Source organism: Coptis chinensis, chromosome 2 (assembly GCF_015680905.1).
Source record: "Coptis chinensis isolate HL-2020 chromosome 2, ASM1568090v1, whole genome shotgun sequence".
In the NCBI taxonomy this organism is placed as follows: domain Eukaryota; kingdom Viridiplantae; phylum Streptophyta; class Magnoliopsida; order Ranunculales; family Ranunculaceae; genus Coptis; species Coptis chinensis.
In genome coordinates this window covers 83,965,913-83,982,251 of record NC_141457.1, presented here as the reverse complement: position 1 = coordinate 83,982,251, position 16,339 = coordinate 83,965,913, and the positions used below count along the sequence as shown (strand labels likewise).

The window sequence follows — 16,339 nt, the reverse complement described above, 5'->3', positions numbered from 1 at the left end:
ACCACTGATCTAAACCAACCTTTTCTTCCGATGATCACAAATGTCGCTGACTCCTCGGTTAATTCAAAGCGATCATCAGACAACCGGCCAACATTTAAAAGCTCCCATGATCATTGACATATCGTCACCTCAACTGCATGCATGATGGCCCTAGCAATGAAACTGGATGGCAAATTCCACATGATCACTTACCTCTTGCAGTGGAAGCACATAACCCTGGATAGCTGGGTTTTTCAACTCAAATGGATTTCAATAATTTTCATCCTTTGCATGAACTGGAATGTCCGCCTGGATTTGCTCAGATATCAACTGATCCTCATAAGCTTCATTTCATCGATTTGGCTCAACTACATAATCAGCCTGTTCATCAAGAGGATTACTCTTATAAAAGACAAGAGATATCGCAAGGGGTGGCAGCTAAGGATAAGATGAAACAAGACGGGGAGAATGTCAATGAACTGGTTGAAAGTTTCCTTAAGGAGGATCGAGAATCAAGAAGGAAAACTCCTATTCATGTATGTGAGGTGGAGGTTGAGCGCCCTAACATACTTCAGAAGAAGAATTCAGTGGGGAAAGGCAAAAAGCTTCACCGGTTAAGGGTTCGGCCGTGAAGCGTAATCCCCAAAGATTCCATGAGTCTTCTAGCTTGGAACAGTCGAGGGAGTGGCCGACCTTCGATGATGGAGGAGCTGAAAAAACAAATCAAGGATGTCAGGCCTATCTTTAGTTTTGTTATGGAAACTAAGTGTTCTGTAAATAAAGGAGTCAGTTTAATTAAAAGATTAGGGAATTTTGAGTCTTTTGTAGTTCCAAGCCAAGGGTTATCTGGTGGTTTGTGGATCTTTTGGGATAAATCTGTGGTTGTTGAAGTTTTGATGTCCGACTCTTGGTTCATTCAATCAGAAAATATCAAGATAGTGAATGGAGTACATGAAGGTTTCTTTTTGTCATGTGTCTATGGTAACTCTAAATCTTGTATTAGGAGATTACAGTGGCCTGTTCTTACTATGTTTAAACCCACAAATAATGAATCATGGTTGCTCATGGGTGATTTTAATGAAATAACTTGTCCAGAAGAAAAATGTGGGGGAAAACCTTTTAATTATCCCAAAGTGAGGAATTTCTTGGATATGATGGATAATTGTGAGCTGTTTGATTTGGGTTTTGTGGGTAGTATTTACACATGGACAAATAGACAGAATGGGAGGCATAGAATATGGGAACGAATTGATCGAATGATGGCAAATGAAGGTTGGCGTTCAAGATTCTCTGGCTGTAGAGTTCATCATGTGTTGGCCACCAGTTCTGATCATAAGTTTCTGATTCTAAAGTTGCTACAAGACAGGGTAACGGTTAGACGACCGTTCAGGTTTGAAATAATGTGGGTGCAACATGATGGCTGTCAGGAGCAGATAAGAGATGCTTTTCACAATGAAGTGCGAGGTTCTCCTTCTTTTGTCTTATGTAAGAAGCTGCAAAACTGTCAAGAAAAATTAAAATGGTGGAATAAGCATGTATTTGGTGAGGTGGAACATAAGTTGGAGTGTGTTTTACAGCGGCTGAGTGAGATTCAAAGTTTGATAGAGAATGACAATGACACAGAAGATTTATTCAGGGTGGAGAATGAATTGATATTGGAACATAATGATATACTGGTACAGAAAGCAAATCATTGGGGCGTAAAGCTTGTCTAGATTGGTTCCAATTCGGAGAACAGAATACAAGGTTCTACCATAATATGGTAAACTGTCGATGGCAAAGGAATTATATACACTCAATCAGAGATAGAAATGGTGGCATCTTAACTGAAAGGAGACAGATAGGTGAGAGGCTCAGTGAATTTTTTGAAGACACAATGACTACTTCGGATCCTGATCTTATGTCACAGATTTTCAATGTTCATGCCCCATCTCTTGAGGAAGATGAAAAATCCAACTTGTTAAAAGGAGTGACTATTGCTGAAATAGTCAATCGCTCTTTCTAATATGAAGCCTTTTAAATCTCCGGACCGGATGGATATCGGGCATTTTTTCCAAAGATTTCGAATTTGGTGGGGGATCAAGTAAGTGCGACAATAAAGTCTTTTTTCCTTTCGGGCTCTTTCTCCCTGCAGCTAAATCATTCCTTCATTGCTTTAATTCCAAAAATCATGAATCCTTCACTCCCGGAACATTTTCGGCCAATCAGTTTGACAAATGTGGTTTACAAAATCATTTCTAAGATTATTGCCAATCGATTGAGACCTATCCTGCAAAGAATTATTGGTCCTTTTCAGACTGCCTTCTTACCCAAGCCAAAGTATTCATGACAATGTTTTGCTTTGCAAATGAATTTTATCATAAGATAAGAGGGCATGGGAATAGAAAAGCTAAATATTTTGCTCAAGATTGATATGCAGAAAAGCTATGATAAAATTGAATGGAGTTTTCGAGGGTGATGCTAACCAAGTTTGAGTTTCCGATTGGAATTTGGATTAACAAGATAATGTTTTGTGTTCGAATGTTTCTTACTCGTGTTACTAAATGGTGCTGCACATGGTTTTTTTAAGCCTTCTAGAGGACTAAGACAGGGTGATCCCCTTTCACCCTACCTTTTTATTTTATGTTCAGAGCTTCTGTCTTTGAATTTCTTGAAAATGAATAGAGAAGCGGCTTATACATGGTTGCAAATTGGGGAGATTTTCTCACCGGTGTCTCTTAATGTATCTTGATGATCTTTTAGTCCCGGGTAAGTGTGGATTTGAGGAGCAGCATCATTTGAACAATCTGCTAACGGAGTATTGTAAAGTTTCAGGTCAGACTATCAATAGAATCAAGTCGCAAATAATTCATCACCCCAAATTGCATAGAAGGTTGTTTACTTTTTGAGAAAAAGTTTCATGATGCCGTCTACTTCTGTCCTGCCAATGTACTTGGGAGTACCAAATTTAATAGGGAAGGGTAGAGTTCACAGGTTTAGTCCTCTTCTGGAAAGATTTCAAAGGAAACTGGCCGGATGGAAAGCTAATTGTTTATCTAAGGCAGGCCGACTCACTCTGGTAAATTCTGTTTTATTTTCACTGCCTACTCATATGATGTCCTGTACAATTTTACCCTTGCATTTATATCGGATCGAATGGAGATTATCGAAGATCTTTTTATGGGGCCATACACCGAGACAAGGAAACTACATTATTTCCGTGGAAGTTAGCATGTATGTCAAAGAATAATGGAGGGTGGGAATCAAGGAACCGCTGCAGCTACAAAATTATGTTTTATTAGCAAAGAAAGGATGGGATCTTGAATCCAACATCATTATGGGCTCATCAAATGAAACAGGTAGGTTTTCCCAACTCCGGTTCTTGAAGGCGGAAGTCAAATCTACTTCATCGCTTATGTGGAAGAGGATCCGTGACACCACGAAAAATTATCAATCTTGGTTAAATGCGAAGTCGGGAATGGTACTTCTATTAAGGCATGGGAGGAAAAATGGATTCCACATTCTGAGGAATTGCCTGAAATTACTCAGAAACCACTTGACTGTCCTTTTCACTTTGTTTCTGACTTCATTGACATGGATACTAATACATGGGATTGGGAGAGGTTAAATGAATTTTGGCCTGTAGAATATGTGGAGAGAATTGTTTCCATACCTTTAACACCAAATGAGAAGGATACTTTGATCTGGAAATGGGAGGATAATGGCGAATATTCAGTGAAGTCTGCATATGATGGTTGCATTCAGTTGATTACGAAAGAATGATATTTTGGATCGATAACAATTTTATAAACAGGTTTGGAAGATGAAAGTCACATTCAAACAAAGATTTTTCTTATGGCAATGCTTGCAAGGTGTCGCCCCAACAAATGGATATTTTGGCATCTCATCATTTTCAAGTTTATCCAGAATGCACCATGTGTGATAAATTTCCGAAACTCAAACTCATGTTTTCTTTGAGTGTTCCTTTTCTAGAGCTATTTGGTGTGGAACAAATTTTAGTGGACTCGTTGATCAGAGGAATATGAATGTTGGCGGTTTTAAGGACCAGTTACTGAGTTTATTAAAATACATCAGGACAATGCAAAACGGGGAAGTGCAGTGCTGCTATTTTGTTGGGGTTTTGTGGATTATTTGGATCGCGAGAAATGATACAAGGTTTCAAGGTAAGCGTCTGCATCCATCTCGATACATCAGCAGAGCCTTGAAACACATACAGCTGGTTATGGAAGTCATGTTCCGTCAGAAGCATAAGGAAAAAATGCTTGTTTATATTAAATGGTTTCCACCAAATGAAGGCATGGTTAAACTGAATACAGATGGGGCTTCGATTGGGAATCCAGGACATGCAGGGGGAGGATGTATTCTCAGGGATTCTGCGGGCCGTTTTATAATGGGAGCTTCGATACCAATTTTCTTCGCAACCAGCAATGAGGCGGAATTTGTAGCTCTATTATATGGACTTCAAATTGTGGTAGAAGCGGGATATATGAAGGTGGAGGTAGAAACAGATTCTCAATTGCTATATAAGGCTTTAAAGGATGAGAACTTGAACTGTCATTGGTTACTAGCTCGAATTATTTCTCAGATTAAGATAGTGCTGAGTAACTTCCAAGAAGTGCACTTCAGTTGGGTTTATCGGGAAGCAAATGGTGCTGCAGACGCACTGGCATCGCATGCAGCGGATCAAGTAAAGAACTTTCGTTTGTCACGGCAATCAACTGTACACCTTTCACCTGGACCTGCTCGAGACCTGTCTTTCCTTCCGCCTTTCTCGTCTGTGTGGTGGCATCAGCCGCCAATGGTTGTAAATATGCAAGTTCTTTATGATGTCTTAAGATTATGTAAAGTACGTTTGGTCTAATAAAAGATTAAATCTTAACAAAAAAAAAAAACGGTTAAGAACGCGAGGGGCGTATATTCTAAAACCTTGTGTTACTTAAAAGAGGCCTACATATTTACTACATGTTTTTTTCGTTTCTAAAGAAAGTGTGTGTTATTTGAATCCCACTGAGAATATGCTAATAAAGCCATTTAAGTTTTGTTCAGTAGATGGTATGGTGTGCATGGAAAACCTAATAAATTAGGTACTACTCATAATATGTCAGATTTCTTAGCATGCTACTATATAAATTATATTTGTAATAATATTTTGTGATTATTTTAAAAATATTATAGTGTTATTTGCATAAATGTGTATTAATAGTCTGGGTCTCTGGGATATGCAACTAAATAGGCTTTGGAACATTTCACAAGAGGTGTTGATTGCCTGATTCCAGCATACCTATTAGCCCACTTAGCCAGGTCGTGAGCCTCCTGGCTTGTTGGACCTACTTTTAATCCAGAAATTTTTTACACCGAAGCTCTGTTTACAACTTTGAAAATGACTAACAATTTCCTTTAAGTGATTCTCCAGTTGCCAGCCCAAGCTATCTGATCTTCCAACAAGAGCTTGAGCTTCCGATCCATTAGACTTTGATTATCTCCAATGACCACAAGGGCTGGAAATGGAGTGGGTTTGGGTCGGATTCTCACTCAAAACTCTTTACCATATCCAGATTCGGATATCATATCCATTAGAAAACACCAAAAAAATATATTATTTTAATGATTTTCATATATAAATGTAAGATATAAATTAATTTTTAGGCTTCAAAATATGAATTTTGTTAAAATGGTTTGGGTTTTCGGATATTCTGGTCGGATAAATTGGATTTGGATATGGTCAATTTGGATAAAATCACTGTTCTAAAAATCGGTCTAGGCGGTCTCTAGGCGCTAGGCGGTGCCCAACCGACTCACCTAGGCCGAAGTCATTTAAAAAATCGATAGACTGATTAATATTAGGCGGGTCTAGGCAGACCGATTAGGCGGTCTAGGCAGCCTCTAAACGGTCCAGTCAATTTTTTTTTTTTTTAATTGACTAAATGTTGAAAATTAAAGACCCATGTAAGCTTTAGAGATTTGAATGAGTTTAAAAGACTAAAGTTCAATATAAATTATATGTCATTATAAGAAAGAATATGTTTTTATATGAAGTCGATTTTCTTAAACTATTATGCATTTTTGTAATAAGAGCATCTCTAGGTGGTAGTATAACTATAAGAAAGTATCTTTGTTTGTGTTTATTTTTTGAGTTATGGTAAATGATTTTCTTAATTTCTTGTAATATAGGTGTGTATTACTATATATATCATAAGATATATTTGAAAAAAAAAACTGCCTAGCGCCTAGCCCGTCTAGGCACTGCTTAGAAGACCTAGGCGCTAGGCACTCTCCCACCGCCTGACTACCGCCTAGCGTTTTTTAGAACACTGGATAAAATGAATTCGGATATGGGTTGAACCTGTACCATTCCCAGCCCTAATTAATGACCTCTAACGGTTCTAACTGTAGCCTTTGAATTAGGTTTGCCACAATTTCTGTGCCATGACATTTTGGTTGCAAAACACTTTGACATTGAAAATTCTTATATGCAGCCTTCCATCAGCATTTGTCAATGAACTAGACTCTTATGCTATAAAAAGGTTTTGAAAGTAATCCTACCTAAAACAGCAAGTGCAACAACACATTCAACACAATTAACAGTATGTTTGACAAAAATAACTGTGAATTTAGACATACTATTCTTTCTGCAAGCAGGCAACAAACTAATTCTAAAGCCTAATACACTTGATAATACACTTAAACCAATATTTTTCTTTTAAAACATTTGTCATCAACTATTAATGTAGCATGCCCGGCAATGGCCGGGCTAATTAGCTAGTCCTAATTAAAAGTGGTACGTAATCTTTCTTTGGGATGTTGTTGAGGGACTTGTAACTTTGTAATGCCATGATCCAACTAAGTAGATGCTTGTATTTGAAAATCATTAACCTTTAGCCCAGGCACTCACGAAGATTGAGATTTCTTCTAACAATTCAGAAATCAGAATTAACAAGTCAACGTAGGGATTCAGAATAAGGCTTCATTGCAGGGACTGCATCAACAACTCAATATTCCAGTTTTTTGGATTGCATGACCACACTTGGGCCAGGCCCTTAAATTGGGCCCATAGACTTTTAAGTACATGTGTACATAGTGGGTCCATAAGCCCAGCTAGAAAACAAAATTAACAATCTTTTTGACGACCAAAATACTCTTCGAACTTTGTTGCTCTTTAAACGTGAAAGCTGACTATAGACTGATTAAAGGGGTGCAAAAGTATACTTTGATAAATTTGACCTGTCGCTTTTGGGAAATGAAGAAAGTAATTTTGGGGACCTTTGATGTTGATATCTAAAGTTGGTATCATACTATCGTGGTATGGTTGCTTGAACTTTTATTCTTACAGCCCTCCAGTGCAAAATGCTTTTCCTCTCTCTCTCATTTATTTATTTTTAAATTTTATTTTTGGATACTCTTCAATATATGGTGTTATATACTTATATATACTTATATCTTGTAGGGGAGCGATATTCTATCATGCATGTGTGCAGCATAAGTGAACTCAGGACATCAACCTCCAAGACCAACCTGTGAGCAGCTCTCTCGAGAACACGCATGTACGCAGCATAAGCGAACTCAGGACATCGACCTCCAAGACCGATCTGTGAGTAGCTCCTTTCAAGTAGGTGATACGAACAAAGATGTCTCGGTACGAACACATGGCCAAAGACAGAACGCCTCGAATAAGGTCACCACCAGGGGTAATCATTACCAAAATCTTGCTTGTACTTCCCACCACCGGGAAATAGGGGTGACCGCGCCAACGCCCAATCAGCACACGACTTCTAATATAACCAGCCCAACACTCACTCACGATCTCCACCTTACACGTGTGCAAGAGACACACGTGTCTCCTGGATAGATATTTCCTCAAGCCTATAAATACCACCTATTTGAACTACGTCGGACCTGATTCCTCTCTCCGCAGGAAAAAGAGAGACTAACAAGAGGATACGTAGGCAGTTCGCTCATAAGTGAACTCGGTCCCTTCAGAAAATCTCAAACCTCTTCCCTCTCCCTTAGCGAACACCAAGGCCACCTTTACATTGGCGTCGTCTGTGGTTTCGATTACTTGAGAAATCACGTTACCCTAACTAAAAACTCTCCAATTCTCAAGCCCACGAAGCATGGTCAGCCTCGAAGCTCAGGTTCAACACCTTGCAGAACAACTGGGTGTAACAAATGAAAGCATTTTCTTGCTCAGGCAAGAAAATGCTACTTTACGAGCCCAAGTCGACGCTTATCAACAGCAACCAGTCGGTAATGTTGCTGAAAATGGCATCAACGAAGTTAATCAGCAGATTAACGAATTGTCACATAGGATAGGCCAAAGTGCAGTCAGAAAAGACGTAACCCAAATTGTTCAAAAGATGCTCAAGACATACCGCGCGTCCCCGTTCACTGTTGACGTTCTCAGTAAATCCTCTCCTCAAAATTTTATCCAGCCACGTTTCCCCATGTATGATGGCAGCACCTGTCCCAATCAACATGTGGCTCGATACATTCAGAGTTTGGCCCTCTACAGTTCTTCTGAATATGATTATCTTCACTGTCGATTATTTCCGGCCAGTCTCAAGGATGGCACACTTGATTGGTTCTTCTCTCTCGAACCCCGATTCTATTAAAACTTTTGAGCGACTTCTTCGACTGTTTGCTAGCCAATACGCTCATAACCGTGACGTAAGAAGGCGATCTTGATTCATTGTTCCAGCTTATCATTCCGAAGATGAAACCATTCGCCAATTCTTAGGGCGGTTCAAGGCTGAATTGTTGTGTATGGAAAGCGGATCGAAAAGTCTTTTGCCACAATCGGCATTTTCTAACGCTTTGTCGAGTCGTAATACCGACCTCTCCGGATCGCTCATGAAGGAACGAAACGCTTATCCGAATTGTGCGCTTCGAAAGTTGACAAGTATATCAAGTTGCAAGAAAGTTTGAAGTCTAGTGGTTTAGCCGAAACCGAGAGGTAGCAAATGATCTCGATCATACCCCGCGTGCATAAACAGATCCGTGTCACCGGCACCTAAGGTCGAACCCGACAGATAACAACAGAGAATTCGGCCCTAACACGCTCTCCTAGTTACATCCTAGACAAGATCCGGTGAGCCTCGTACTTCCGCCCAGAGGTGAAGCAGCCCGTAGATCGACCTGACAAGCCATATTGCGCATTCCACAAAGCCAAATGTCACGACACCAATGCGTGCTGGGGGCTTAAGCATTATCTTCAAGACCTTGTCGAAGCGGGTCACATTAAACAGTACACTAACATTCCTGACGGTGACTTGCGTCATAAACTCATGGCTCGCCGAGTGCGCAGCCGATCTCCACCTCGTCGAGTGCGTAGTCGATCTCCACCTCGCCGCCATCATCATCAAGACTTTCCAGTTTGCCCCCACAATAGAGGATGTTCCCAAGATCGTTCTCGTCACGAGCGAAGACAGCACTCCTCAGATCGTGACAATGCTCGAACAATTCACATGATTACTTTCCCCGATTATTCGCCTTCATCCGTAGAAAAAGACGCGTTGTGTTGGCGCTCTTCAAGAAGTGTATCACTTTACTTCCCAAGCAAAGACATGCTCCGCGGCCGCCAGTCGCCATTCGGAGATATCATTTTCACAGAGGCCGACCTCAACAAGGTCTGCCTTCCTCACAATGATGCACTAGTCGTCCACGTCAAGATCAGCGACTGGACAGTAAAGCGCGTCTTGATCGACCCGGGGAGTTCCTGTGACATTTTATTCTACCACACTCTCCAAGAAATGAATTTACCCAAATCAGTTCTGATAGATCCGATTGCCCCCCTTTATGGGTTCAATGGTTCCAGGGCCGACCCTGTCGGTGATATCATCCTTCTAGTATCAGTGGGATCTAAGGAAGACACAGTCAGCTGCAATACGCGCTTCAGCGACCTAGATATCTAGTCGTCCTATAATGCCATATTAGGACGACGATGGATCCACCAAATACAAGCTGTCCCTTCGACTTTGCATCAAGTTCTCCATTTCCTGGGCCCCAACGGACTGATGGAGCTACGAAGCAATCAACTGGAAGCATATCATTGTAACCAAATCTTGTCAGCAGGAAATATCGACAGTACACCACTCCACACAAGTAGCGAACCCATCAGTTATACCATAGCCAAAGACCTGGTTGCAGAGGTCAGAGCCAACGCATCAACGCAACACGCTGCGGGCTCCAGTAACAAGAGGAAGTCGTCCACTTACACTCCAGCAGTCAATCCAACCGTTGCCGCTCCATCAAAACGGATTCCCAAAGTCGCGTCAGTTGCTGTCCCTACCGTAGTCCCGCCCCCAGAGGGCCCCTCTACTATTGTTATCTCACCAGTTAGCATCCCAATGGATTCACAGACATGTGTTCCACCACAAGTCTCCATGCCGACAGTCACTCCAGCCCCTCTTGGTACGACCACAGAAGCCATTCCAGTCCCCGCTCTCGTCAACACAGATGCCGATCCAATTCGGATGAATAAGTGCACTCTCCCTCAGGTCGCTGAAGTACCACCACGCGAAGAAGCGTCGCCACCCACGCCAACACCTCAACAGGTCGACAGAGAGCGGGTGAACTTAGGAACTGATAATGATCCCAAGTTTGTATATGTAGGGGCTAACCTTGACCCTACACTCAAGGCACAACTTGTAACCTTTCTAGCTATGAATAAAGATATTTTCGCCTGGTCGTATATCGATGTGCCCGGTATAGACCCTAGTGTAACCTGTCATCGATTAAATGTTAATCCTAATGCTAAACCAGTTCGCCAGCGACCTTGCCGGTTATCTCTGCGATTTCAGAAAGCCATTAATGACGAGGTCGACAAACTCAAGTAAGTCGGTTTCATCAAAAAGGTGGACTACCCCGATTGGGTCGCTAACATAGTGGCGGTCCCCAAAAAGAATGGAACAGTTCGCCTATGCGTCGATTTCACGAATGTCAATCAAGAAAGACCGAAAGATAGCTTTCCCCTACCACGTATTGACCGACTTGTCGACCAGACTTGCGGACATGAGCTCCTTTCCTTTATGGATGCGTACAACGGATACAATCAAATCCCACTCGCGGAGGAAGATCAAGAGAAAACCTCGTTCATTACTGAACAAGGAATTTATTGTTATAACGTCCTCCCGTTCGGTCTTAAAAACGCCGGAGCGACATATCGGGCCTTCGTGAATCGACATGTTCCAGACATGTTAGGAGAGACCATGGAGGTTTACATTGACGACATGGTCGCCAAGAGCAAAAAGCAATCGACCATATTACTCACCTTGAAAGCAAAGCGCTTCCGTGATTACGCCACACTCGAATGAAGTTGAACCCGTGAAAATGCCTCTCGAGCGTCTTTCCTCGTAAGTTTCTCGGTTATCAAGTGTCACAACGCTGATCGAAGCAAATCGACCAAATCGAGGCGTTCTTAGATATGCCCGATCCATAGACAAAGAAGCAGATACGTATTGTCGCATGGTCACGACTTAATCGATTCATATCCGTATGCCGACAAGTGTCGTCCGTTCCTACAACTCCTCAAGAAAGGCGAACAGTTCTCATGGAACGATCAATGCCATCACACATTCACCACTCTTAAAGAATACCTCACCACGCCTCCCGTCTTAGCCACACCAGTAGATGGAGAGACACTGGGGCTATACCTGGCAGTATCAGATTTTGCAATCAGCTCGGTTCTCTTCAACCAGGAGAACAACTCAGAAAAGCCGATCTACTTCACAAGTAAGACGCTCACGCCAGCTGAGAAGAATTATTCTTTCCTTAAACGAGCCGTACTTGCTTTGGTGTATTCGGCAAGGAAATTTAGGCCGTACTTTCAAGCCCATCCAATCAACGTACTGACCGACCTTCCACTGAAGAAACTCCTCCACAAAGAAAACAAAACTACTCGTGATGGTCAGATATGGGCCGGGGAGCTCGGTGAACACCACATGGAGTTTGTACCTGTGATCTCGAAGGTCAAGTCGTCGCGATTTTCCCCGCTAAGGACCCACACCGGGAAGCCGACATGGAGCTCGCTATTTGTCAAAGAGCGTGTCAAATCAATCTGGTCTCTTTGTAGATGCTCTAGCAACCCCGAGGAGGATGGGCATCGGGTCGCCTTTAGTGTCTCCCCGGCGGAGTTATGGTTGAAAAATCAGTTCGACTCGACTTCGCATCTTTCAATAACGAGGCAGAATACGAAGCGATGATCATGGGCCTTCGTATGGCGCTACAGCTCGGTGTGCAAGAGCTCCAAGTCTTTAGTGACTCGCAACTGGTCGTTCGCCAAATTGCTAAGGAGTATACTACTTAGGAAGGTAACCTTTCGAAGTATCTTCAGGTCGTTCATCATTTGTTGCCTTCTTTTAAGAAAGCTACCATACACCATTTTTTGCGAGATGAGAACTGTCACGCAGACAGCCTAGCTTACCTAGCCACTCAAACACCGAGTTATGCTCCACGACAACTCCTCATTGAGGTCGTCGATCGACCTGCATACCAAGTCGAACATGCCCTAGTTATAGCCGATCTGTTCCCTCTTTCCGACGCACCGGATCGCCCGGACACTGATGCGACCCATCATGGACTACCTCGATAGGGCACGCCCTCGTAGAGCGCCCATAGCCGCATAAATCCAATATATCAAGTGCGTCGTTATTGCGTGTTACATGATAAGTTATTTAGGAAATCTGCTGGTGGACCGCATTTGTGATGTATTACTCCAGAGCAGGGCCAATTGATATTTGCCGAAATTCATGAGGGAGAATGTGGAAACCATGCCGGAGGTCGCTCTTTAGCCCACAAGGCAATTTCCCAAGGCTACTTTTGGCCTCGTATGCAGACCGATGCCAAAGCGTATGTTCTCAAGTGCTTAAAATGCCAAATATTCGGCCACAACATCATTCAGCCCGCACGCGAGCTGATCAATATAGCAAGCCCATGGCCATTTCACATGTGGGGCATGGACATTATGGGACCATTCGTCCCCGAAAAGCACTGGTTTTCGGTTCATCTTAGCAAAGAATCGACTATTTCACTAAATTGTGGTCGGCCATTCCTTTAGCACATGTCAAGGAATCGCGATGTCCGCAATTTCATCTGGACTCATATCATCACCAGATTTGGGTTGCCATATACACTCGTAATGGACAATGGACCCCAATTCAAAGGCCGAACCATTAAAGAATTTCTAGCAAAGTGGAAGATAGTTCAAGCATTTTCTACTCCACAGTACGCTCAGAGTAATGGTCAAGTGGAAGCCAACAATAAGGCCATCTTAGAAAATTTGAAGAAAAAGATTGAAAAGAACAAGTGTCAATGGCCGAACCAGTTGGAGAACATCTTGTGGGCTCATCGCACCACAGTTCGGTCCAGTACCGGTGAATCTCCATTCTCCTTGTGTTATGGCACAGAAGCTGTCATTCCCACCGAGCTGATAGTCACTACGACTCGGTTCGAGCTTGTTGAGACCGGACACAATGATTCTGTCCTAGCACGAGAGGTCAATTTGCTCGAAGAACGGCGTGACTTATCCACCATCCGAGTCGCATCTTATCAACAAACCCTAAAGAAAACTCCTACAATAAACGAGTGCATCCTCGACCTTTCCAGCCTGGCGATCTAGTGCTAAAAAAGACGCAAGACGACTCCAAGCTAGCTCCTAATTGGGAAGGTCCGTACATCGTAGAACGTGTTATGGGCAACGGAGCGTACTGGATAAAAACTCAAGAAGGGAAATTGTTACCTCGCCCATGGAATACTTATCTGCTGAAAAGATTTTATCAATAAAACCTTTGTTGTTATAGAAATTTTTTATGTTGCCCTAGTATACGCTATTCCATTTACTAGCATCAGAACGTCCTACAGTTCGCATCCGATGCACGACCAGTATGCTTCCCCGCTCTCACACGCTTAACACGCCATACGCTCTCCAATTCTTGTCACGTCGAGGACCTATACTTCTAGGATCGACTAAACGAGAACGCTTTCCGCGAGCAAACAACTCTCTGGAGCTTACAGGCTACCTAGCCTCTCCAATTCTTGTCTTGTCGAGGACCTATACTTCTAGGATCGACTAAACGAGAACGCTCTCCGCGAGCAGACAGCTCTCAGGAGCATACAGGCTACATAGCCTCTCCAATTCTTGTCACGTCGAGGACCTATACTTTTAGGATCGACTAAACGAGAACGCTCTCCGCAAGCAGACAGCTCTCAGGAGCATACAGGCTACATAGCCTCTCCAATTCTTGTCACGTCGAGGACCTATACTTTTAAGATTGACTAAACGAGAACGTTCTCCGCGAGCAGACAGCTCTCTGGAGCTTACAGGCTACATAGCCTTTCCTATCCCTGTCACGTCGAAGACCTATATTTCTAGGGTCGACTAAACCACAGGACGTACATTTCTAGAATCATAAGCAGCACACTAATTACACACAAGTACACGGCAACATGCATGTGAAGCATAACCAATAACATTATATGACCACTCATCACAACAACTACATCCACCGATCTGCTGGGCTTACCCAGAAAATCCAGATCGGTGTTCATTACAACATTAACAAAGTATCGAACTGCCACTTTCGTGGAAACCAGTTCTCTGAATAAAAAGGCGAACTGCTCAGGCAAGCCTGAAGACACAGCTCTATTGTTAACTCTCATGTAAGAGAGGAAAATGTAAACAACACTTACAATTTAGGGCTGATAAAGACAAAAGTAGATCACATCATCAAATCTCACTTATGACATGCTTATCTTACGGTCTTTGCGGTCGGCAGATATGTCGGGCCGATCTCAAAGATCACACGATCTCCTCGCCCTTGTTCATCGCCACCGCGATTCGCTTTCTTTAACGATCATATCATACTTCGCCGTCGAGGCGGCATAGGCGTATACAGCTTCGTATACGCCTTCTTCGCTTTACGCGCCACCTTCTGACACTTCTTAGCATAAGCAGTCACCACAGCTAATTCCCTTTCTAACTCCGTCACGTCAGCCACTAACACCGCATTCTCGGCCGTCACGTTCTGGTACTTGGTAGTCATCACTTCCAGTTTTCTCTTGTCCGCCCCCCCACACAGCTCGCATACACCCTAGCTCGACGTGAGGGTTATCATCAGTCTCCGTGTTTTGTACAACATCCTTCAACTTATCATATCCTGCAAGAAACTGCACGGAGGAAGTTAAAGAATCAAATTGCCTTGGAGACCAACATACCCATCTAGTGTCTCATGAAGTTACCAAACAAGCGGCCATATCCATCGTCCCCAGCAACGTCTCCATGTCCTCATCTTTCACCTCTGCCTTGTCACCATCCAGTATGATCCCCTTCAGAACGCTGGTCGCTATGGGCGCCGAGTGGAAGCTACAGTCTAAGCGTTTCACCATACGCTTCTTCCCCGTCTTCTCCATATAGTAGAACTTCGCCCCACATCACCACAATAGCGGGGGCTAACTCTCACCGACCGGGCGACCTTTTGCCTCAGTCGCTACACTCCGCAGGCGTGACGATCCAGGTCGCCTACCCGCCACGGGCGACCTAAACACAATGCCGCCAGCGCGTCCAAACCTCCTAGGTCGTTTATGACCGCCCGCCTCTACAAAGAAGCTTTTCCTCTTCCCGCGATCACCATGCACGTGAGGTTCAAACTCCATCCTTTCCATTATCAGCGGAGAAGTTTCCCTCATGCTGTCTTCTCCCCTCGCGTATGGATGACATCTTGCCATGATAAAACCTAGGAAACAAACGTACTGTCACATGAGCTACAATTTTATCCCAAGCTTTTCTCAACGAAATAACACTAACAGAGGAGACTGAACGTACCTGAATGAGCAGCAACGGAGGAAATGCACAACCAAAGAGCAGAGCAAGAAGACAGACTTAAGCTTTGGCAAGAAGACAAGCAAATACTTGTTTTGGTATTCGATGAGCAGTTTTTATTCAATAGGAAATGTCTTTTCCTAAGCGCCTCATAATTACCTTGAGACGCCAAACGCCATCTGCCTGCCATCATTATGTTCCTTGAACCGCTCGTTTCCCTCCACGTGTCACGCACGCGAGGGAACACTGCCGTTAGCGGCACTGAACACAACACGATTCGACCTCCTTCACGAACCAGAATCCAGCGACCTGGTGGCCTCGTTACGAGCAACACCTCATAGCTGCAAGCAATTTAACAACAAGACGCTCATGCAAGCTTACCAAGCATGTGCAGGGAAGTCGTCACTGCAATGTACCCGCCATGCTTTGGTCTACGCAATATACTCACACACAACTATGGTCAAGCAAGCGATTCACCCATAATAGGGGAACAACCCACAAGCGTGGCATACACATAAACAACGACCTGCACTAGCACGCTGCAAACAT

General features: G+C 43.3%; 1 protein-coding gene across 1 annotated transcript; it reads left to right on the top strand.

Annotated features, from left to right (window-relative positions):
• The first annotated feature begins 680 nt into the window (after window positions 1-680).
• Window positions 681-1,694, top strand: LOC147518394 (uncharacterized). The gene has a single exon (XM_086593907.1). The coding sequence runs from the start codon at window positions 681-683 to the stop codon at window positions 1,692-1,694; it is 1,014 nt and encodes a 337-aa protein (XP_086450033.1).
• Window positions 1,695-16,339: the final 14,645 nt, after the last annotated feature.